The 24,373-nt window shown below is 41.7% G+C and overlaps 1 protein-coding gene and 1 long non-coding RNA gene across 2 annotated transcripts in view; one reads left to right on the top strand and one right to left on the bottom strand.

Moving 5' to 3' along the window:
* LOC310845136 overlaps positions 1–24,373 on the bottom strand; it is a 60,449-nt gene that overhangs the window by 1,709 nt on the left and 34,367 nt on the right. The window contains exon 2 of the long non-coding RNA XR_014564501.1: positions 8,741–9,003. This is a non-coding gene — a long non-coding RNA (uncharacterized lncRNA). The remainder of the gene's footprint in view (positions 1–8,740; positions 9,004–24,373) is intronic.
* Positions 1–24,373, top strand: part of LOC310844906 (cytochrome P450 2J5-like) — a 36,631-nt gene that overhangs the window by 9,301 nt on the left and 2,957 nt on the right. The window contains exon 6 of the mRNA XM_083739653.1: positions 12,702–12,843. Coding sequence (XP_083595779.1) covers positions 12,702–12,843 — 142 coding nt within the window. The remainder of the gene's footprint in view (positions 1–12,701; positions 12,844–24,373) is intronic.

Genomic DNA, 24,373 nt, shown 5'->3' with positions numbered 1-24,373 from the left:
TTTCGAATCCTCTGCATTACGCTAACAGGAGAACTAGGCTCACTCTTGGGCTCTCTTTTAACAACTTGTGGAAATGCCCCATCCTGTTCCTGACTTTGGTCAGTGAGCTGATCGTCATCAGCAGACTCAGCCTCTCCTTCCTCCTCATCAGAACCTTCCTGCTCTGAATCAGAAAGACATTCTGAGAGAACATCGCGCTTTGCAGGAGTCTTTGACCTTTCATCCTGCTCATAGAATTCAGTGTGTTTACTGATCAGCAGCTTACTCTGATCACCTTATGGGTACGCAAACTTCCATGCTTTAGAAACCGGCTCATACCCACATAAGATCATTTTCTGGAATTTGGGTTCACCTGGCCCTCGCAAAGCCTCAGGCACCGGCACAGATGCAACAGACCCAAAAGAACGCAGAAAGTGAATCTGGGGTTTCCTGCCATGCAACATGAAATAAGGTGTGTCACCTACCACTGAATTGTAGATTCGATTCCAGGTGAAGCTCACATATTTAATTGCCTCCATCCAAAAACTTGAAGGTAACCCAGAGTCTGACAGCATCACCTGTGCAGCCTTAACCAGAGCCTCACTCCTGAGCTTTGCCACCCCCCTCTCTTTAGGAGAAGTCACCTTGTGACGTATCCCTTTCTGGTGAAAGAACTTCTGCAAAGCAGACCCAGTAAACTTCGCACCTCTGTCACTAGTGACTGCTTGCACTTTGGTGGAGAACCTTAGTTCCATCTCCTCAATCCAACTTTTAATCAGCTGTGCTGCATCTTCCTTGGATTTGAGAGCATGAGTCCAGGAGTTCTGCGAAAAACTATCCTGCATCGTCAGCAGAAACCTGGCCCCTCCCAGACTTGGTTCCTTCATGGGACCCAACAGATCTATGTGCACAAGTTCAAAAGGTTTTGTGGTTACCCTCTCCACCTTTGGGTAACTACACCCTTTTACCTTTGCTTGTCTGCAAGTCTCACAATCTATGGCACTTCCACATTCCTGAATTTTACAGCCTCTGGTGCATTCAGGTAGCACCTGTAGTGCTTCAAGAGAACTATGAGCTGTCTTCCTGTGCCAAACACATGCACATGAAACATGAGTGGGAACTGTAGCACGCAGGGCTTGTGCTCTCTCAACCTTCCCCTCACCCTCCAGAGGCGTTTTAAGAATAAAGAGATCATTCTGCCCCTTTGCAACTTTAACAAGCTGCTTCCCTCCTTTGGAGATTGTGCAAGTATCATTTTCAAAAGAAACCTTAAACCCCTTTTTTAACAAATAAGGCACAGATAAAAGACAGTGATGCATCCCTGGTACAGTGCAAACCTCCAACTCTTCCTGCAAAACAGAAAGAAAGATTTTTGCAACATTAGTTACATTTCCTTTTTTCCCATTTGCAAACTGAACAGCAGGGGTCTCTGGAATCAAGTTGCGGTTCGCTGCTGAGTCGATTACAAAGCAGAGCTCAGTGTCTCTCTCAGAGCTGTCCCCAAACATTGCAAGACTGGCTGTCAGCTGATAAGCTTCTTCATTGTCTTTAGCACGTCTGCCTTGCGCATTCCCACGCCTGGCTCCCTTGCCGGGCTGGTTGCCATGGAAACCTGGCTGGTTCCCATGTGAAGCGACCTTGACAACATCCTGCCTCGTCTCTCTGCTCCAGTGGGGGCAAAAGCGACACAGATGTTCAGTTGAATTACAAATGAAACAACGACAAACGGAAAAAGCCTGAACCGTGCACTCTGCTGGCTTAGCTCCGCCCTTACAACCAGAGCCCCCGGTGCCAGCTCTGCCCTCTCTAAGGCGGTGTTCTTCTTCATCAGATAAGCGTCCTGTGACGTAATTCAGCGTCAACGTTTGGGGATCCATCGATTCCAGAGTTAGACACAAATTGTCATAACTCTTGTCCAGGGAGCTGAGCAAAATGTACACTTTCAGCTCCTCAGAAAAGTTGACTTGCAACAGTCTTAGCTGGTTAAACACAGCCAGCATGTCAGTTACGTGCTTCCTGATGCTATCCCCAGGACGTAACTTCATCTCAAACAAGCGTCTGGTGGTGTGGATCTTTGCACCAGCCGTGGTTCTGTGGTGCACCCTTTCCAACGCTTGATAGGCCTCACATGCATTCTCCAGCCCCTCTACCAAAGGCAGCTGTGAGCCATCCAAACTAAGCACAATAGCTCCCAGGGCTCTCTGATTTCTTCTCTGAGAATTGCGGGCATCTGCAATCTCAGCTGCTGAAGCTCCTGCCGCTGGTGTGGGTAGTGGAGGTCCCTGAACAGCCTCCCACAGCCCCTTCGCTACCAGCCATGCCTTCAGCCTTCTGCTCCATTCTTGCCAATTTTTGCCGTCCAATTTTTCAAATGGGACTACGTATGAATCGTGGCCGTCCGCCATTATTCTCCCAAGGGCCCCAAGCTGTACTCACGTATCAACAGCTCTCCGGCACCTGTCTTCTCAGCTGCTCTCAGCTCTCTTTTTTTTTTTTTTTTATCAAATGAATTTTTATTATTGAACATAGTACATCGAACATAACACAGAACAAAACAACAACAACAACAACAACAACAAAATATATAATAATTTCATATCGTTTTCCTAACTTCTTTCTCTTTTGAACTTCCCTCAGCTGTCCCGTAAATCATCCGTGTTCATCACATTCTTTACGCATTCCTCAAACTTGTATTGACATTATTTATCTCTTTTCCTCCTATTCCCTTTAGACAATACTTGCTGCTTTTTTACAGTGCTTCTTTGAATCCCTTAAGCGTCATCTGTCCTTTACTTATGCTATCCAGATACTCTACAAATTTCTCCCAGTCCCCGATGAACTTTTGGTCTCTTAAGTATCTGATCTTCCCTGTCATTTTATCTAGCTCTACATATTCTAGCAATTTTGTTCTCCAGTCTTCTACAGTCGGTATATCCTGTTGTCTCCATCTCTGGGCCAATACCATTCTTGCAGCCGTAATTGCGTATCTAAAAAATTTACAGTCCTCTCTTTTAATCTCCTTTCCCACCATTCCTAACAAAAAGACCTCTGGCTCCTTCCTAAACGTATATTTTAAAATCTTCTTTAACTCATTATATATTTTTTCCCAGAAGTCTTTCACCTTCCCGCAGCCCCACCACATGTGATAAAACGTGCCCTCCTTATCCTTACACTTCCAGCACCTATTGCATGTCTTATACATCTTCGCCAATTTCACCGGTGTCATATACCATCTATAGAACATTTTCATCGTGTTCTCTTTTAACGTCATACATGCAGTGAATTTTAAACCCTCTTTCCATAGTTTTTCCCATTCTTCGAATTCTATATTATGGCCCACATCCTTTGCCCAACTGATCATTACCGACTTAACCTCTTCGTCTGCCAGATTCCAGTCTAGCAGCATTTTGTACACTTTAGATAGATTTTTCATATCGTTATTTATAACCTCTTTCTGAAATATCGATTCCTTCTCCATAAAACCTCGCTCTTTACCGTCTTTTTTAAACACCTCATTCATTTGGAAATAGAGCATCCAATCATCTACATATTCTTTCACCTGCTCATACGATTTTATTTTCCACTTTCCCCCTTCTTTATATAACAGTTGATCATATGTTATCCACCTATTTCCCCTATTTGGTCTCTTTATGCTCTTTACTTCTAGGGGTGATAGCCAGCGTGGTGTTCTAGGTTCTAGCAGATTTTTATATCTGTCCCATACTTCAATTAAGGGGCCTCGAAAGATGTGGTTTTCAAAGCCCTTGTGGGCTCTCTTTTTTTTGTGCCATAGGTAGGCGTGCCACCCAAATCTATTGTTCAATCCCTCTAGATCCAGCAACTCGTTATTCTCCAATTTAATCCACTCTTTCGTCCAGCAAAGACAAGAGGCCTCGTAATATAGCTTTAGATCCGGCAGGGCAAAGCCGCCTCTTCCGGGATCTCTCCTTCTTTCAGAATATTGTTCATCACCTCCTTCAATGGTGTTATCAAAATTGGTTCCATTTCCTTATAATAACATGCAGTGAATCCATCCGGCCCTGGGGCTTTCCCCCTCTTTAGCTCTTTAATCACCTCTTTTATCTCTGCTGCCTCAATTGGGGTATTCAGCTGCTCTCTTTTCCCATTCGGTATCATTTGTATCTTTTTCTCCTTCAGGTATCTCTCCACTTTCCTCGAGTTATTTCTTTCTGAATTTTTATATAATCTTTGGTAATACTCCAAGAATCCCTTTCTAATCGCCTTCGGATTAGTAACCTCTTCTCCGTCTATTATGATCTTATTTATTATGTTCTGTTCTTTCCTTTTTTTTAGTTGCCATGCTAGCCATTTTCCTGATTTATTTGCAAATTCGAAATTCCTTTGTCTCAGCTTCTTTATATTCCACTCCACTTCTCTATTAATTATAGTGGCAAACTGTGCTTGTAAAATTTTGATCTTCTCTTTTATCTCCACATTGTTTGGTTTCTTAATTAATTTTTGTTCATTATCCATAATTTGCTTCAAGATTTCTTTTTTCCCTTTCTCTCTATTTTTATTTTTGATTGAATTTTGTTGAATGAAAAAGCCTCTCATTACTGCCTTACTGGCATCCCAGACAACTTTATTCTTTGTACCTTTGTTGCAATTGTCTATAAAGTATTCTGATAATTCCTTTTGCGCTTTTTCCACTATTTTCTGGTCGTCTAGGAGATAATCTTTCATTCTCCATCTGTAGGTTCTTTCTTCGAAGCTTTTTAGTTCAAATTCTATTGGGTTATGGTCAGAGATTACTTTCGGCTGAATTTCTATCCATTGGGTTCTTGATGTCAATTCACTCGAGATCCAAATCTGGTCAATCCTTGACATTGATTTATTCGGTTCGGAATAGTACGTAAATTGTTTATCTAATGGGTGCTTAAGACGCCAAATGTCTATCAAATTGCAACTCTCAATCATTGAAAAGAAGGACTTTGGTAGTCTTCCCTCTTTGCTTTTACTTTCCCTGCATCTGTCCATTTCTAATGAAGTCACTCCATTCATATCCCCCATAAGAATTATTTTCTGATCCAAATGTTCCAATAGTTTTTCCTCTAGCTCTTTGTAGAATTCTGTCTTATTTCCGTTCGGTGCATAAACCCCAACAATAATCAGATTTTCTCCCTGCCAGTTGATTCGAACCGCAATCATCCTTCCCTCTTCATCCTTGAAAATTTGTTGTGCCTCAATTTGTTTCCTAATGTATAAAATCACTCCTCTTTTTTTCTCCTTATCTGACGCTATGAATTCATTTCCCAGTCTTTTATTGATTAAGATTCTTTTGTGTTTCTTTGCTACATGTGTCTCTTGTAGACATATGATATCTAAGTTCTTTCTTTTTAGAAATTGTTCAATTCTGTTCCTTTTCTTTTTTTCGTTCATTCCATTTATGTTCCAATTCCAGATTTTTAACGCCATGATGTCTTATATGAATGAGGTCTAATTATTTGCCTAGAAGTTGTCTGCCTCTTTTTCCTCTTCGTCTTCCTCTTCGTCCAATTCCTTTCTGCTCTCCCCTTCCGCCTCCTCTGGTTTAAGTTGTCCTGGTGTTCTTCCCTCTGCTCCTTTAATTTCCTCCGGATCCACCTTCAGTTCTTTATATTTCCTCAGAAATTTCCCAGTATCCTCTGGATTTGTCAATCTATGTCTCTTGCCTCTATACATAAATGACATTCCTTCTGGGAATTCCCACCTAAATTCGATATTATTTCTCTTTAATGTCTGGGCCAACACTTTATAGGACTCTCTTCGTTTAAGCAATCTAATCGGTATATCTTTAAAGATGATTATGAAGTTCCCGTCCATATTCAATCTTTTTTCTCTATTCCTCTGCAGGATCCAATTTCTCATCTCTCTGTCCTTGAATGTGATCAGGCAGTCCCCTGTAAGTCTTTTTGCTTTAGTTGTTTTCGCTTTCATTCTAAATGCATTTTGGACCGCCTTTGCCATCTCTCCTGTAGGTAGCTCCAGCCATTTTGCCAGTTCTGTTATCAGTTTATCTTTAATATTTTCCCCCTGCGTCTCCGGCACCGCTCTAAGTCTTAAATTTACTTCCCTCATCCGAAGTTCGTTCATCGCTATGACATCCTTCATCTCTTCCTGCGCTTTGTTTAATTCCATCATTTCTGTTTTTAATTTCTCTTCTTCCCGTTTAACATCTTTCATTTCTAGTCTAGTCTTCTTCAATCCCTCCTCTACCAATTGAGTCCTTCTAAGCACTTCTTTTATTTGCCCTTTCAGTTCGTTTACTGTTTCGTCAGTTTTTTTATCCATTTTTCCAATTTTGTTGTCTACTTGCTCTAATTTAGCCTCTAGATTCTTTTCGCTCTGCTTAATTTCCGCAAACATTCTTAGAATTTCTGCCTTAAAGTCTGTCTCTTGTTTAGATCCTTTCCTCTCTACAGGTATCCCCCCCTCAGCTCCTTTCTTTGTTGGGTTTGACATTTTGTCTCAGTCTCAATAATACTCTCCCCACACCAGCAAATCTCTGCCTAACCTTCTGCACTCAACCCTTTCCCCAAAGTTTATCAATTTGACCCTTTCACAATTATTTCACAGTTATTGACAGTTTTACAATTATTTTGATTTTAAGTAAACCTTATAACTTGTTTAACTTATATATATATCGTCAGAAATTCATATAAAGGTCCGCTTTGTAGTCTTCTTGCCTCCACTCAGGCTAGTCCTTTTATGGTAATGTTCTCTTAATAAGATCTTATCAAACGCGGAGGGAGGTATATATTTGAAATAACAATTTAACAACTAGTTCACCAAGTTCAGTTTGAGGGGGGTAAAGGGAGGGTGTTTCCAGACCCTCTTCCCTTCTAGAATAAAATAGTCCTGTTATCACTTCAGAAGATGCTGCTTGAGTACCTGCTAAACAGCCATGAAAGTCTGCATACAGCACGATACTCCGTCTGGGAGAAAAGTCCCCGTCTATATAAAGTAGTGAATGGGAGTAGAGAAAAAAAAAGGAAGGAGAAAAAAAAAGTCCTCTAGGTCTTCGTCTATACTTGTACAGCTTTACTCCCACTAAGGAGAGGAAAAGGGAGACGACGATAGATATACGTCCCCGTCAGTCTCCCCCCCCCCCCCGAGTTCGCACACTTAAACTCCCCAAACAGGAATGGAAAAAAGGAAAAAACCCCAAGTAGAAAAAAACAACAAAAAAATAGTAGAACAGATTACATCCGCCAAATAATGTTGCTCAGACTTGTTCAAAGGTGCTCCGCTGAGGTGTCTGTACGTGACGCATGCAGTATCTGCAATGGCGTCGGAACCTTCTCTTCCGTTTCGCTGCCTTCTTATTACTGAGTACGGACAAGGAAGCGATCTTTTTTTATCTCTAACGCCCTCAGTTCACCCTGGACTTCAGCTAGAAACAATTAGTCTTCTGTTCCCCCTTTTACTGTAACTGTATAAATAACGTTTTAACAAAGTTCCGACCAGGGGGAAAAAAACTTTCTCCGCTGGGGCGACTCACTTTCACTTTTCCCCGCTCTGCAAAGAACGCTGCGTCGGAGTTGACTTCGGCAGCCAGCTGAGCTCCGCAACTTCTCCTTTTTGCTCCGGGACTTCCTTGATTTTATAACTTCAAATTTCAGCTCATTCAGTACCGGATTTCTTCTAATTTGAGAGCGTAGCGCTTCCTTGGCAAGCTCGGGGCTTCGCTATCTGGAGGTAAGTAATGGCTTCCCTGGACCCGCGACACCGCTCCGCCGTTCTCCTCACTTCTTTTCGAAGCTACCTGACGGCCGGGCTGGCCACTCCTGGTCCGCTGGGATCCTGACCCTCTGGACTCCCACCAGTGCTTATACTGGGGGCCACCGCGCCCTGTAGCACCCCTTTTTCCTCCAAAATAGCCCGGGATTTCCCTCACGGAAAAATCCCCGCTTGCAACAAGATCGCGCTGCACCGGAAGTCAGCTGCTCTCAGCTCTCAGCTCCTCTGCTTCTCAGCGTCAGGCAAAATCAGTGTCTTCCAGCCAGCTGCTTTGCCTCAGAACGCAGACCTCCGCTTTCGGTAGCGACGTCCCAGCTGACTTCAAAGCATACCGGCAGACTCAGCAACAGTTTTACAAGCGGTAATTAGGTCCATAACCTCTTAGATAATTAAGCTTGACTAATTGGTTTACGACCCCAATTAGCTGCAGTTTATAGCGGTCCGGCACGCTCCTCAGCCAAGCTGCGCCGATCTGCGTCTCTCCGGTTTCGCCTTGCAGAGTAAAACACAGCGGAAAGGCTGTTGCTTCAGATCCATGCAAACACACGAAGCGTTTGTGTGTTTATTTATCAGTCCTTTATTGCAGCAGAATATTTACAACTCAGCATTTCTCAGATAGACTCTCCCGGACTTCTAGCACTCATGGCTATGGCTGCTGTCTCTCTCGAAGACACACAGAACAGTAAGGAAAAACTCCTCCCACCTTCCAAACCTCACGTCAGAATGTGAGGCGTCACTCAGAACATCTTAACCCTGTAAGTTCTGAATATCTGCTGCCAGAGAGATTCTTTTGGATCCCTCATCACCTGCCAGTGTTGGATTATTACCCCAACCCACAGATTCTCAAATGCAGCACCAGCAGCCACCACTGTGTACACAAGAATGTGTGCATGGATCTTTTGTCACAACCAGCTAAGAAGCACAGGGCCGACCCACCCATGAGGTAAGCTGAGGCAGCTGCCTTGGGCAGTGGAATGCCAACAGGAGGCATCCTAGCCAGCCACTAGTGGAGAAATGTTGCCTGTGGTGCCCAAACAGTAAGAATGCCCAAATAGTATGAATGGCCAACTCACCAAGTGTATTGTGGCAGATGTTTCATTATACATTACAATGCATTGCAAGAGGAAACATCACTCCTCACTTTCATCAGCAGGGGGCGAAACAAATCCTGAAGAAAATGTTCCTAAACTAAATATGACTTCAAACTCCTACCTCATTTATTCCTACACTAGAAAGGTCAAAATATTTTTTCATCTTGCCTCCTTGGAACAATCTTTGAACACTCTCTGGTGACTAAAGAACGGTACTGTAAATATGTTTAGTGGTAAGTAATGCACATTTTGATTATTTGCTGCCAGAGAGATTCTTTTGGATCCCTCATCCCCTGCCAGTGTTGGATTATTATCCTAACCCACAGATTCTCAAATGCAGCACCAGCAGCTACCACTGTGTACACAGGAATGTGTGCATGGGTCTCTTGTCACAACCAGCTACGAAGCACAGGGCCGGCCCACACATGAGGCAGGCTGAGGCACTGACAGCAGGGCAGTGGAGGTGGCACCTTCCTATTTCTCCTCAGGCAGTGTAAGAGGACACCTCACCCCTCAGGGAGCATGTGTTGGTGGTATCCTAATAGGAGCAGGGGGGGGGGTTAAGATAAAATAAGTGCTGATGGACAGATTGTAATGCATGTAAATGACATGACACTTTCCCCGTTTTCATTTTTTTTTTTAAATTTATTCGGTTTTAATGGGCTGAGAATAGAATAGAATAGAATAGAATAGAATAGAATAGAATCTATGTGCTTTCTTTGATGTTTAATGGGAATACAGCTTAGTATTCTCCGCCTGGCCTAATTTCGAAGACGGTCCACTTATTTCCCCTCTAGAATCCGTTTCCTCGGAAGTCAATTCCGCGGACTCCCTGTCCCTTCCTTTTTTTTTTTAAAAAAAAATATTTTTTATTGCTTTTTAGAAATACAGAAATACAGAAAAAGAATAAAGAATGGTTATAAGAAAATAGAATAGAAGAATAACAAATTTCCATATTCTTTTTCCATCCAATCTATAGGACTTCCCCACATCCTCCGAACCCTGCGTTCCCTGTCTTATAAAGCATCAGCAATTTGTTAACTGATTTCAAAACTTCTTGTAACTTCCATTTTATCATGTTCCCTAATTTCAATTTTACTGTAACCCAATTCTTATATACTTTGTATTAAACACAATAAAGTTGTTTCATTATTTTACCTCTAAATTCTTGTGTCTTAATTTTCATTTCATTAACTTAAATTTGCTGAAGCTAGAGTTTCCTGAAAGGTGCATTTTTTAACATTCATACAGCTTATAGTGTTTTTTCAAATAGTCCTTAAACTTTTCCCAGTCCTCCTCAATTGTTTCTTCTCCCACGTCTCGGATTCTGCCAGTCATTTCAGCCAATTCCATATAGTCCATCAACTGCGATTGCCATTCCTCCAGCGTGGGTAAATCTTGTGTCTTCCAATATTTTCAATCAGGATCCTTGCTGCTGTGGTAGCATACATGAAAAAGGTTCTGTCCTTCTTAAGCACTCTCTGGTCCACCATGCCCAGAAGGAAGGCCTCTGGTTTCTTAGGTAGGGTAAATCTCAGTACCTTTTTTAGTTCATTATGGATCATTTCCCAGAAGGCCTTCACTTTCGGGCAGGTCCACCAGAGATGAAAGAATGTCCCTTCCGCCTCTCCACATTTCCAACATTTGGGGTCATGTACCACCGGTATACCATTTTCATAATATTTTCCTTCAAGGCAGTGCATGCCGTAAATTTCAAACCGGTGTTCCATAACCTTTCCCAGTCTGCAAACATAATGTTGACGGGTTCTACAATGGGGTATCTAAGCTTCCCCCCTATCCCGGAGGAGGTAGTGCTGGTCCTGATCCAGGTGGTATAACTCTTGGAGGTGGTCCCGGTGGTGGTGGAGGCCAAGATGCTGCAGCTCCTTTTTGCAGGTCCTCCTCGTGGTCGTGTAGGAACTTCTGCTGGTCTTCAGGTGATTTAATCTTTATTTTCCTTCCTTTGTAAGTAAATGAAAGTCCTTGTGGAAACTCCCACCTATAAGGAATTCCGTTGTGTCTCAACAATTTGGTCAGATCTATATAAGTAGTCCTAAGTTCCAAGAGATATTTGGGTATATCTCTGTAAATTTCGGCCCTTTTGCCTTCTATCTCCAAAGATTTCTTAAAATGTAGGCCTAATATCTTATCCCTTTCTTCTCTTGATCTTAGAGCAACTAAGCAGTCTCTGGGCTTGTCTTTCTTTACTGATTTTCCCAGTCTAAAGGCTGTCACGATTTTAAAGTCCTTTTCTTCCTCAATTCCCCAGAATTTGGAGAACAAAAGTGTCAAAAATCCCTCTAGATTATTTTGCTCCAGTTCCGGGATAGCCCTTATCCTGAGATTACTTTCTTTACTTTTCAATTCAACCAATGACAGGTAGGCTTGTTGTTCCCCTACCTGCCTTTTCAAAGGTCTTACTTCTCCTTTAATTTCATCAACCTTTAAGTTCGCCTGTTCTGCTTTTTGATTGGCTTCCACAGCTAATTTGTAGTTTTCTGCCGTAGCTCCTTGCAATTTCTCAATTGCCTGAGTGTGCTGCGAAACCTGTTCGGTTAATTTGCCAATAGAGGATGTAGCTTGGTCAATCTTTGATGTTTGATTGTCCACTTTTTGATTTAAAACTGCCAATTGTTCCAAAATTTGTTTCAAAACTGTTTCAGATCCTCCAGTTGCCATATCTTCTGCAGCAGGCTGCACTAGTTCCACCTCCTGTGCTGTCAGCACAGTTGGGACAGATGATCTGCGGTGATGAGTTAAAGTTGTTTGCAAAAGTTGCCCAGATTTTTTCTCTTTTTCTTTATCTTTGGCTTTAGCTGCTCTTGTTCTCCCTGTGCCGCTCATTCCACACCTGCCTCTGTTCAAGGTCAGATGTTCTTTTGTCCCATGGGAAAGACAAGTCCCAAGTATAAACAAATTAAACCACAAAAAGTTTCAATAAAGCTCAATTCCCATGCCACTATACTTCCACAGTCCTATAGGGGGAGTATTTCAAAGTTTCAAAAAAGAAAGGAACTATTTTCCGCCATTGAAGTTCCTCTATTCCCCACGTTAAGTTTTGTAGTTCCCAAACACAAAAGGAAGGTTTCCAGAACTTCTGATCTCTTAAAATCCAGCCACAAGGTATCAATATAGGTCCATGCAACAATGTTTAATGTTAATGTCTCAGTCTATGCAACAATTTCAATCTCTGCAACAATGTCGTCAGTTTGACAGCAGTTTGACAGTTCTTTTTCTATGCACTGGCAGCCCGATGACGGGGTTATCTCTTTCAACCCCGTTTAGCCCAGAGATAGGAGGGTAGTTCCAAAAAATAAAAGTCTATAAATCACACAGTTCTTTCCCTTTTATCTTCAAAATGCAGAGTCTATCAATGCACCCTTTCTTCTACTTTTACAGTCCCTTTTTAGATACTTCAGCTCGTTTCCGAGCCCTTGCTTTGGTCTAATTAGCAGAGTCGGGAGGCGGACTTCCTGTTACTCGCCTCCCGTTTTCAGCCGAATTTCTTCAATTTAAGTTAAAAATTTAGGTCCCTTACTCACGGGTATGTTGCTCCAATTCCGATAATTTCAAGAAGAAAGGTCAGCGCTCATCAGCAGCAGCAGCGCGGCTTTGCTTCCACGAAAAGAGCGATGAACTCACAGCGCCGCTCCCCCTTTCACGTTCCGGAGCCTCTTACGAGGCTCCTTCCCCGCTTCTGGGGGGGCTCCAGGTGCCCGCCGAGTCCCACGGCCGCAGGCTCGCTCTGCCTGCGGTTTTTCTTGATGGGTCTCCGCTTTGCCGCAGCGGACGACCCTTTTTCGCGGAGCCCCTCTTCACAGCGCGAAGAGGACCGCCATTGCTGTTTCGCGCCGCCTCCGGAAGTCCCACTTTCCCCGTTTTCAAAATCAGAGCAAAAACGACCCAGAGTCCACCTATGATGAAGAAAACATGGCTTTTAGTATTTTCTGGCTCTTTGTAGCAGGGACAGACACAACCACCATTTCTCTGAAATGGGCGCTTCTCCTCCTGGCAAGTCATCCAGATATCCAAGGTGAGAGAGGGAGACCTCTGTAAGGCTTCCTTTGATCTCTAGAGTGGACTGTAATTCTTGTGTCAATTAATTGTTATTGATTTTCCAGAAATTTTAAGAAACTGATAGCAAATTAATTCAAATTTACAACAAATGTAAAAGTTGATTATCTCCCACTCCCCGTTCAAGATGTTAGCAGCAAAGGAACGAGAGAAAAAAAACTATAATATACTTTCCCCTCATTTCTGTTACTCTTCCATCCTTTCCTCAATTTCCACTGGCTGTGCATATTTATATTCCTGCTTAGATTTTCATTTAACTATAACATTTCTTCAGTTATTTAATGTCAGGTGCTGGTGCTGGTTGCTCGTGAGTAAGCAGGCAGGACTCCAACCTGTCTTTTACAGGTTTTATTGTGCAATCTATTTACAGTGCACATCTAAAAAGTTTATGTCCATCTTACTCACTTGCAGAATCCGGGAGTGGCCCCTTCCGGCTTCTCCCCCAACTTAAGAGCTTTGGCATCCCAAGCCTCCTCCTCCCCTCCTTGCGTTTCACCCCTCTGCGCAAGCTGGGTGACAAGTAGCGTGTGTGCCTCCTGGCCAGCTGGGCTAAGTGAGGCGCTTGGGCTCTCAGCAGCATCCTTGAGCCCTTTCCTCTCTTGGCTGGCCCTTTCCCTCTCTTCTCAGCTGGAGGTGTGGCTTTCCCCACCTGTGGACAAGGAACTGCTCCTCAGAAGCTTGGCGGCTCCCTGTATCCCAGCGGTGCCCCTGCCTAATCCTAACCCTCCCCTGTTCCGATGGCAGTCTCCTGACATTTAAGTTGAGTTATTCTTTCTTTATCTAACCATATAATCATCAATCATAGTTTCAAATCATATTTCCTCCAATGCAACTTGTTTGTCTTCCTTTTTGCGTTCTCAACACTCTGAATAATAATGGTAATTATATAATGTTCTTTAACCCGAGCATTCTCTTCAAACTGCACAGTCCTCTGAAGCATTATTGAAGACTCTTTGTCTTGTTATGCTGCTCCTTTAAGGAAAAACACCCCAATCTTCCTGCTACTGCTCTGTCCCCTTTAACACTATCCCTACTAAGTACTGGAGAAGGGTGAACCTTATGCCTGTGAAACTTTAAAATGTTATCCTTAATATACCCCCTCCCAATATTCAGCCAGGACCATACATATCCCCTTCTCCCTTTCATGTTACCAGATTCATTCTTCCTTACGAAGCACATTCAGTTTTTATAATGTATCAACAACATGAAATTCAGGGTTACTTCTTCCTTTCTCTCTGAATGCTTTGGACGTTGAGAGAACATTCTCATGCCATACCAAGAACCAGGGGCGTAGCAAGGTCAAGAGGTACCCGGTGCAGAGATTTTTTTTTTGTCAACCCCACCAACATTGAAATTGAAATCTGTCAATGAGAGCCACCCTCCCCAAGAAAGCTGGACACCCCTAGGCATGAGGCAACTCCCTATGTTACCAAAAGCAATGCCTCAGCCACAGACTAGACCGTAGGGTCTTCTAGTCCAACCCCTGCAATGCAAGAATCTCAACTAAAGCATCCATGACAGATATCCATAAATAATCCCTTCGTGAAAATGATTGACATCCAGCCTCTGCTCAAAAACCTCCAAGGAAGGAGAGCCCACCAACTCTAGAGGAAGACTGTTCCACTGTCTAACATCTCTTGCTGTCAGAAAGTTCTTCCTGATGTTTAGTGGAATCTCTTTTCTTGTAACTTGAAACCATGGGTTCGAGTCCTACCCTCCGGAGCAGGAGAAAACAAGCTTGCTCCATCTTCCATGTGATGGCCCTTAAAGTACAGTGGTACCTTGGGTTAAGAACTTAATTCGTTCTGGAGGTCCGTTCTTAACCTGAAACTGTTCTTAACCTGAGGCACCACTTTAGCTAATGGGGCCTCCAGCTGCTGCCGCGTTGCCACCGCCACCTGATTTCTGTTCTCATCCTGAAGCAAAGTTCTTAACCTGAGGTACTATTTCTGGGTTAGCAGAATCCGTAACCTGAAGCGTCTACAATCTGAAGCATCTGTAACCCGAGGTACCACTGTATTTGAAGATGGCTATCATCTCTCCTCTCTTTTAGGCTAAACCTACGCAGCTCCCTCAACTGTTCCTTATAAGGCTTGGTTTCTAGACCCTTCATTTTGGTTGCCTTCCTCTGCGCACGTTCCAATGTGTAAATTTCCTTTTTAAACTGGGGTGCCCAGAACTGGACAAAGGACTCCAAGTGTGGTCTGATCTAGGCAGAAGAGAGTAGGACTATGACTTCCCTATACTTCTTATTCCATGAACTACCCTGAGACACCCAGGTATAGGGCGGTATATAAATTCAATTAACAAAAACAACAACAACACTTCTGCTGATGCAGCCTAGAATAGCATTGGCCTTTTTTGCTGTTGCATCATACTGTTGACACATGTTGAACTTGTCATCAGCTTACGTCTATCAGCGGCTAAAGAAGCCAGTCTTTCAAAGTCTTATAATACTTTGCTGACAAACCATCTGGGCCTGGGGCTTTGCCAAGCTGCATCTGATTTATTGCCTTCTCAACCTCTTGTCTTGTAATTTTTTTGCAGTCCATTTACTTTTATAAATTGCTTAATTTTTTCTTTATCTTCTTTTCCATTTTTGTACAGCTGTTTATAATATTTCTGAAAATGTCTTCTTATCTCTGCAGGGATCTCCACAGACTTTCCCTCTGATACAATATTAGTGATGGTACTTTGTTTCTGTCTCTGTTTTAGCTGCCAAGCAAGCAATTTTCCACATTTATTTGCAGATTAAAAATTCCTTTGTCTCATCATCCTTATTTTCCATTCTATTTCCTGGTTTATAATCTGATATGTTGCTACCAAAGGGTTAAGAGGTAGCAAGACGCTCTAATCACTGAGCAGCTGGAAGTCATTAAGCTTCCAGGAATGTGAGTTTGTATAGTCAGTCACCCGTGTGTTTGTTCCCTTTGGCATGTTTGCTGATATGTGTGGTTCGTCGCCAGGGTTTTTTTTTCTTTTGTAAATAAACCTTTTCTTTGAGTTCCAAACCGCTTGCTCCAAGATTCCTCTTTGAAAAGATACTGCCTCTCCTGCCCTTCTTAAACCGCTGCGCGAAATGCTCTGCTGTAATGGGACTTGTGACGATGGAAGCGCACTGGACATTTACTTAGCATTAAACTAATTAAAGTTTAATGGGACATGATAGTACTGAATCTGTAAAGCTTTAATTTCTTTTTGGACCTGCTGATTCTTGGGGTTGGATCTCAAATTCTTCTCTTTATCTTTTAATTGAGACAGGACATTATCTTTTTTCTCCTTCTGTATCTTTTTCTTAAATCAAATTTTGTTGTATGAGGAATCCTCTCATCATCACTTTACTTGCATCCCAAACGACTCTTGTTTCCACCTCAGAATTCATATTTGTCTCAAAGTAATCCTTTAGAATCTTTTGGGCCTTCCCCTTCGTCTGTTCATTCCTCAACAAATCACCATTCACTCTCCATCTGTAGGATCCCTGCAGAAATATTTTCATTTCCAAAAACACTGCATTATGATCAGAGCAAGTCTTTGGACATATTTCAGTTTTTACTTACTCTGGGAACAAAGTCTCTGGATATCCATAAATAATCACTTCGTGAAAACGATTGATTTCCATCTGACTAGAATGTGAAGTCTTTCTCTGTTGGATTTCTCACTCTCCATATGTCTGACAGATCAAATTTATCCACCATGTTAAAAAAAGCCTTTGGTGATCTGCCAGCATTCATTACGTTCTGACTCTGTGTTCTATCCATCAGTGTGGATGCCACTCCATTCAGGTCCCCCATCAGAACCAATTTGTAATCCAGATTGTCCAGAGGTCTTGTTTCCAGGTTCTTAAAAAATTCTGCTTTGCCATCATTTGGTGCATAAATTCCCAACAACAGATATTTTTCACCTTGTGCATTAATTTCTACTGCAATATATCTTTAAACATCATTTTAGGATTCCATTTTTCTTTTACATAGAAAACCACTCCTGTTTTCTTCACTTTGTCAGATGAAATAAATTCCTGACCAAGTCTCTTATTCTGAAGGACTTTTCTATGCAGTCTAGTAACATGAGTTTATTTCAGACAAATTATGTCCAAATTCTGTTTTGCTAACACATGATAAACTTGGTTTCTTTTTGGACGTGAGTTCAAACCATTAACATTCCAGGAGTAAATTCTCAGTGCCATCTTGTACAGTGGTGCCTCGCAAGACCAAAAGAATCGGTTCCGCGAGTCTCTTTGTCTTGCGGTTTTTTCGTCTTGCGAAGCAAGCCCATTAGCGCCTTAGCGGATTAGCGCTATTAGCGGCTTAGCGGGCTTAGCAGATCAGCTGTTAAGCGGCTTAGCGGCTTGGAAAAAAGGGGGGGAAGGGGAAAAAACCCGCAGGAACTCGCAAGACATTTTCGTCTTGCGAAGCAAGCCCATAGGAAATTCGTTTTGCGAAGCACCTCCAAAACGGAAAACCCTTTCGTCTAGCGGGTTTTCCGTCTTGCGAGGCATTCGTCTTGCGGGGCACCACTGTACTATTAGGGAGCTCCTGCACCTGCCCCTGGTGCCTGTGAGCTTTCCAATCTGAGATCCTTAACGTTTTCCCCCATAACCTTGTTTTTTCTTTAACGGTCCTAATTCTTTGTTTCCTTCTTTGAAATTTGACAAAGAGGCCCTCTGGAAACTCCCACCTGAAGAAAATGTTCTTCCTTCTCAGAGTTCCAGACAAATCTGTGGAATTATGCCTTAAGTTCAAATAATGTTTTGGAATCTCCTTGAACAAAAGAATTGGCTTGTCTTTATTCTTCAGGCTTTTATCATAGTGCAGACTCAAAATATTGTCCCTCTGTTTCTTTATCTTGAAAACCACTACACAGTCATGTACAATTTTGAGTCTTTCTTAGGCCCAAACCTATAGGCCCTTTCAATCCAAGAATTTAGCTTGTCTTTTTCCAAATCCCAGCACGCTGCAAATTCCTCAATTAGCCAAGATTAGCTTGTTCCAATTGAGGGGCGCCTCTCACTCTCAGTTGATTTTCCCATTCCTCCATCTGTAAGAAAGCAATTACATTAAGCACATCCTGTTGGGTCCTCTCCATATCAGGCCCTCTCACTGTTTCCAATTCCTTCAATCTTGTTTCGTGACCAGCAACCTCTTCCTTGACCTCTTGAATACCTTTTTTCAAATCTACAAATTCTTGTTTAAGCTCCTGTACATTCTGCTGGGTTCCTCTGACATCTGTTCTTATTTCTGTTAGCATTTGCATCACCGCCTCTTCAAAAGTTGGTGCTTTGGAGCCTCTTCTATCTTCAATCTTACTTTCCCCAGGATTATCCGCAGCACAAGCCATAACTATTCCAAAGTATCAAGGTCACAGTCACAGTCAGTCAACAAGATTTTTAGTACACAGGCAGCAGCAGACAACTCAGCAGCTCCCCCTTTCTTTCTTTCTTTTTATTAATTTTCACCACAAATTAAACAACAAAACAAAACAAACAAAACAACACACATGTAACATAAATAAACACATACCACTTACATTAAAAGACTTCCCTCCATCACGGTTTGAGCTCTATTTTAACCTTATATCTCTGCGGTTTCTTATTACCATCTAAATCAGTACCTCTCAGATTTTATATTGTACCTACTGTAATTTTGATATTTCCTATTTTTTTTCTATATATGTAAGGAATTTATTCCAATCGTTAATAAATTTAACAGTTTTCTGATGCCTGATCTTCTGTGTCATCATTGCTAGCTCCATGTATTCAAGTAGCTTGGATTGCCATTCTTTAATAGTTGGGATAATAGGGGTTTTCCAGTTTTGCGCTAAGAGTAACCTGGCTGCTGCCATTGCATATTGGAACATGGTTTGGTCTTCTCGCCTTATCTCCTCCCCAACCATTCCCAGGAGAAAAGCCTCGGGTTTTTTAGGGAAAGGTATATTTCAGGATCTTTTTTAGTTCATCATAGACAAGTCCCCAAAACCTCTTCACTTCTCCACATGTCCACCACATGTGGAAGAAGTCACCCTCTTTTGATTTACACTTCCAGCAAATCTTGTCCCCGGACTTAAACATTTTTTCCAATTTCACAGGGGTTATATACCACCTGTACATCATTTTTTGTAAATTTTCTCGAAGTCCAACACATGCTGTGAATTTCATGTCCTTGTTCCAGAGTTTCTCCCATCTTTCAAATTCTAAGTTATATCCAAGGTCCATGGCCCACTTGGTCATAACTTCCTTCACTTCTTCGTCCTTGGTGTCCCAATCCAGTAGTAATTTATACATTTTAGATAGGAGTTTTGACTCCCCTTCTATTATTTCCGCCTGATATCTGGACTTTCTCTCGCTCATCCCTATTTTTTTATGCTCAGTCCATACCGCATTAATCTGATAGTATTGTAGCCAGGTCGTTAATTTGTCTTTTATTTCCTCATAGGGTTTGAGTCTCCACCCTTTATCTGATCTTATCAATATTTCCTCATAAGTCCATCTTTGCCCTTCCATGTTGGTTTTTTTAGTTGTAATAATATCAATTGGCGATAGCCACCAAGGGGTATCTTTTTCCAAAAGTCTCTTATTTCTGTTCCATACCTCGAATAGCACTCCCCTAAAAACATGGTTGGTAAATCCTTTATGTACCCTCTCCTTACCCTGCCACAGGTACACGTGCCAGCCAAATCTATCATCGAATCCCTCCAGGTCCAACAGGTCAGTATTTTTCAACACAATCCAATCCCTAATCCAACACAAACATGCGGCCTCATAGTACAATTTCAGGTTTGGAACTGCGAACCCTCCTCTATCTTTTCGGTCTGTAAGCAATTTGAATTTAATTCTTGCTCTTTTTCCCTGCCAAATAAATCTGGACAGGGTTTTCTGCCAGTCCCTAAACAACTTCGTTCCCCTAATTACCGGGATGTTTTGGAATAAGAACAGCAGCCTTGGAAGGATGCTCATCTTGATTACTGCCATCCTCCCTGACCATGAAAGCTTTAACCGGCTCCAGATCTCCAAATCCTTTTTTATTTCCTTCCAGGTCTTTATATAATTATCTTCCACTAAATTTATATTTTTCGTAGTAATCCAAATGCCTAAATACTTCACCTTTTTCACTACTTTGATTCCCGTTTTTTGCTCAATCTGGTTTCTTTGATCTTCCGATATATTTTTTGTTAACATCTTGGTTTTAGCTTTATTCAGTTTAAAGCCAGCCAGCTTCCCAAATTCTTCCAGCAACTCCATAAGTTTATCCAAATGCTCTACTGGGTCTCTTAATGTTACTACCAAATCATCTGCGTAGGCTTTTAGTTTGTATTCTTTCTCTCCAATACTAATTCCTTTTATTTCCGGGGTTTCCCTTATATTATTTGTGATTGTTTCTAACATCATAATAAACAAGAGGGGAGACAGGGGGCAACCCTGTCTTGTGCCCTTCGTGATCTCAAACGAGTTAGTTAAGTTGTTGTTAATAATCATCTTGGCTTTCTGTCCCGAGTAAATTGCCCTTATGCCTTCCATAAATGGCCCCTCCATTCCGACTCCCTGCATGCACTTTAGTAGGAAACACCAAGATACATTGTCAAATGCCTTTTCGGCATCAATAAAAATTAAGGCTGCAGGGGTATCACTCTTAAATTCCAAGTACTCGATGACGTTCACTATATGTCTTACATTATCTTTTAGATATCTATTTGGTAGAAATCCAGCTTGGTCTTTATGGATAGCTTTTGATAGATATTTTTTGAGCCTGCTGGCCATTATTTCCGCAAAGATCTTATAGTCATTATTGAGTAGTGAAATCGGTCTATAATTTCTAATATCTAATTTATCCGACTCTGGTTTGGGGATTAGCGTTATATAGGCTTCCTTCCAAGAGTTAGGTATCCCTCCTCCTTGTAGGGTATTGTTCATTACATCACGAAGGACCGGAGCCAGATGTTCTTCTAAAACTTTATAGTATTTTTGTGACAGGCCGTCCGGTCCTGGTGCTTTCCCTGGCTTCATTTTTTAATTGCTTCCTTAACCTTGTCTATTGTTATTGATTTATTTAAATATGTTTTTTCGTCGTCCGTCAGTTGCTCCTTCTTATTCCTTCCCAAATACTTTTCTATTTCTACAGCGTCTTCCTCTTCCTTTTTGTAAAGATTTTCATAAAATTGTAAGAATTTTTCCTCTATTTTACCGGGGTCTTCTATTATTTCCTCTTCTATTTTGATTTTGTTAATTATATTCTGGTTTTTCCTTTTTCTTAATTGCCATGCCAGTAAACGCCCCGTTTTATTAGCAGATTCAAAATATTTTTGCTTCATTGACTTAATTCTCCATTCTACTTCTTGGTTTATTAATGTCGAATATTCTATCTGTAACACTTTAACAATTTGTTTGGTCTTCTCATCCCTTGGATCTGCTATTAGTTTCTCCTCGCAGTCTCTTAATTGTTTAAGTATTTCGTCTTTCTTTGATTCTCTTAGTTTTTTCCTATATTTATTCTGTTGGATTAAAAATCCTCTTAGTACCGCCTTGCTCGCATCCCAAACTATATCGATTTTTGTTTCTTTATTCAAGTTTGTGTCGAAATATTCTTTCAGGGTGTTTTTTGCCTTTTCTATTATTTCATCAATTTCGAATAGATATTCATTCATTCTCCATCTATATGGGCCTATTGTTTTACCTTTTATTTCCAATACGATTGGGTTGTGGTCCGAGAGGGTTCTGGGTTGGATTTCACATTTCATTGTTCTTATCAATAGTTCTCTTGAAATCCATATCTGATCAATTCTACCCCAGCTTTGATGAGGTTCTGAGAAGTGCGTGAATTGTTTCATTCTTGGGTTTTTATATCTCCAAATATCTATTAAGTCTAAATTCACTTTAAGATTGTCGAAAGATTTTGGGAGTTTCCCTTGGTTCCCTTTCCTCTTTTTCTCATTTCTATCCAACTCTGGTACGGGGACTCCATTCAAGTCTCCAAGCAGAATTAATTTGTGATTTTCTAGTTCTAGTAACACTTGTTCCAGTTTTTGGGAAAATTCCGCTTTGTTTGTGTTGGGTGCATACACAGTCACTACGTTAAATTTTTCCCCTTGGTAGTTAATTTGGACCCCCAGAATCCTTCCTTCCGTATCCTTACAAATTATTTTGGGCTCCCATTTCTCTTTCACATAAATCACCAGCCCTCTTTTTTTATTTACATCCGAATTGATAAATTCTACTCCTAACCTTTTGTTTATCAATATATGTTTGTGTTTTTTAGCTACATGTGTCTCTTGCCAGCAAATCACATCATAATTTTTATTCCTCACAACTTTCTCTATTTTATTCCTTTTTGATTTTTCATTCAAACCGTTTACATTCCAAGTTATAACATTTAATGACATCGTTAACACAAAATTCTGTTTAATCCGTTAAAATTTTCAAGTTTATGTCTCTAGATTCCCGTTCCCCGAATAGTTTTCCTCTTCCTCCTCCTCACTCCCCGCCACTCCCTCCTCCTTTCCTATTTCCTCTTCCTCCGCCTCCCCCGTTTTGTTTCCCTCCTGTCTCTCATGTTTTTCCTTCCTCTCCCTCTTTCTCTTTTTTATTTCCTCCTTTGCTCCCTCTCTATCTCTTATCCTATCCTCTACCTTGCCAAGTTCTTTCTCATACCTTCTCAGAAATTTTTCCACCTCATTGGTGTCTGTCAGTTTAAATCTTTTGTCTTTAAAGAAGAAGGCAATCCCTTCCGGGAATTCCCATCTATATTGTATATTATTTCTCCTCAGAACCCCGGTAATCTGTCTGTATCCTTCCCTTTTATGTAAAAGCCTGACTGGTATTTCTTTGAGTACAATAATTGGTCTGTCATCAATTATCAGTTTTTTATGATAGCTAGTTTTTAATATTAGGTTCTTCATCTCAATTGAGTTTAGAATTACCAAGCTCCCCCTTTCAAAGTCTTATTCTTTTTACTCTTATTCTTTTAGAAACCATCCAAAATTAAATTGGGCACTTATATCCAATTCAAGGAGGGTAAGAGAAACACTGTGTACTATTACAGCAAGCTCAGACAGCAGCAGCTACCTTGTAATCCCTTAAGAGCAAAATGAAAGTTGAATGTATCCACTCTCCGCTGGGTGGTCCGCTTCCAAAAAGCAAGAGTCTATTCCACTGTCAAATGTATCTCATGCAGGGTCTCAATTCAATCAAATTCTCCCCCCCTCCCCCTGCAGAAAGAGGGGCTTAAAATGATTCCTTGGAAGTTTTAACAAGTCTTTTAAAGTTGCAGCTTCGGTCAGCCTTAACTGCTTTCTCTTTTACTTCAGCAGAAAGGGATTGACCTCCGTAATTTGAATCCGTTTCAAATCAATTAATAGTCCAAATTAAAATCCTTTTTTACTCACGGTTATCCAATCTTCTCTATTTGGTTGGAGAAATTGGTTGCTAACGGGCGCCAGACTTTAGAGCTTCACGACTCATGTTGAACTTGTGGCCCAGGACGCCTAGAACCTTTTCACATGTGCTACTGGCTTTAAAATGATTTTTGTGTATCTGGGGGGGGCACTGCCCCCCTGGCTATGCCCATGCTCAGAGCGATGGACAGGAGCCCTGGACCACCATCTTCTCTCTCTCTCAGCAATCTATAATATCACATCAGATCCAATAGGGGCCAAATCCACTGTCCATAAAGTGTTTCTGGAGTCACAGTGAAAAGCTTTCTGAAAAGTGTCGTTCTCATCTGGCAATGGAAAAAAGCGCCATTCAATCTTAGTTTGAAAGACATGCATGAATGAAACAGCAGGAAGCATAATGTGTGAATGTAGCATGGAAACATGTACAATTCTCTTCTTGTCACATGCACACATGCCATCACAGGACTAGAGAATTAACTCAAAAGGGCAACTCAGTGATGAAGGGAGTACAGCGTGTTCCAGAAAACAAGTGGTTGGTGCTTAAAAAAATAAGCAGAAGACGACAACAGGAGAGAATGAGCCTAGGGACACAACAGAAACTGCTAAAACTGCATTGTGGGGGAATATGTATTTTCCTCTCCTATTAGCAAAGCTTACTGGGTTGTATCCAAAGTTTGCTTACTCAGGAGTAAACACAGGAAATCCTTGGATGCCCTTCCTCTCAGCTATTCATTTCCACCACCACCCCTAGAGTACCGGAGCGCAAAGTCAAAAGAAGAAAACTCCCAAGGTTCCCCCCCCCCCCCAGTTTGCCAAGTAAAACTCACGGGATGATTTAAAGTTCATTGAATCCTCCAACAAAAGCAGCAAAGACTTTGGACTGCGCGTGGCAGGCTTTTAAATGAGGGCTGTGGGGAAACCAAAAGCAAGCCCTGCAAAGACGCTCTGGACTTGATGGTGGTGGTGGTGGGAAGCTGCAGCTACACCCCTGCAGGAGCCTTTAAGGACGGGACATAGACGGGAAGGGAGAGCAGGACCTGACCCGCCTTGCAAAGAGCTGGGGAGGCAGGCAGGGAGCCGGTGCTTGCCGATACTGTACCGCTTGTGTC

Source organism: Podarcis gaigeae, assembly GCF_964106915.1.
Source record: "Podarcis gaigeae genome assembly, chromosome: 5".
NCBI lineage: Eukaryota > Metazoa > Chordata > Lepidosauria > Squamata > Lacertidae > Podarcis > Podarcis gaigeae.
This window is presented reverse-complemented; position numbering and strand designations above follow the sequence as displayed.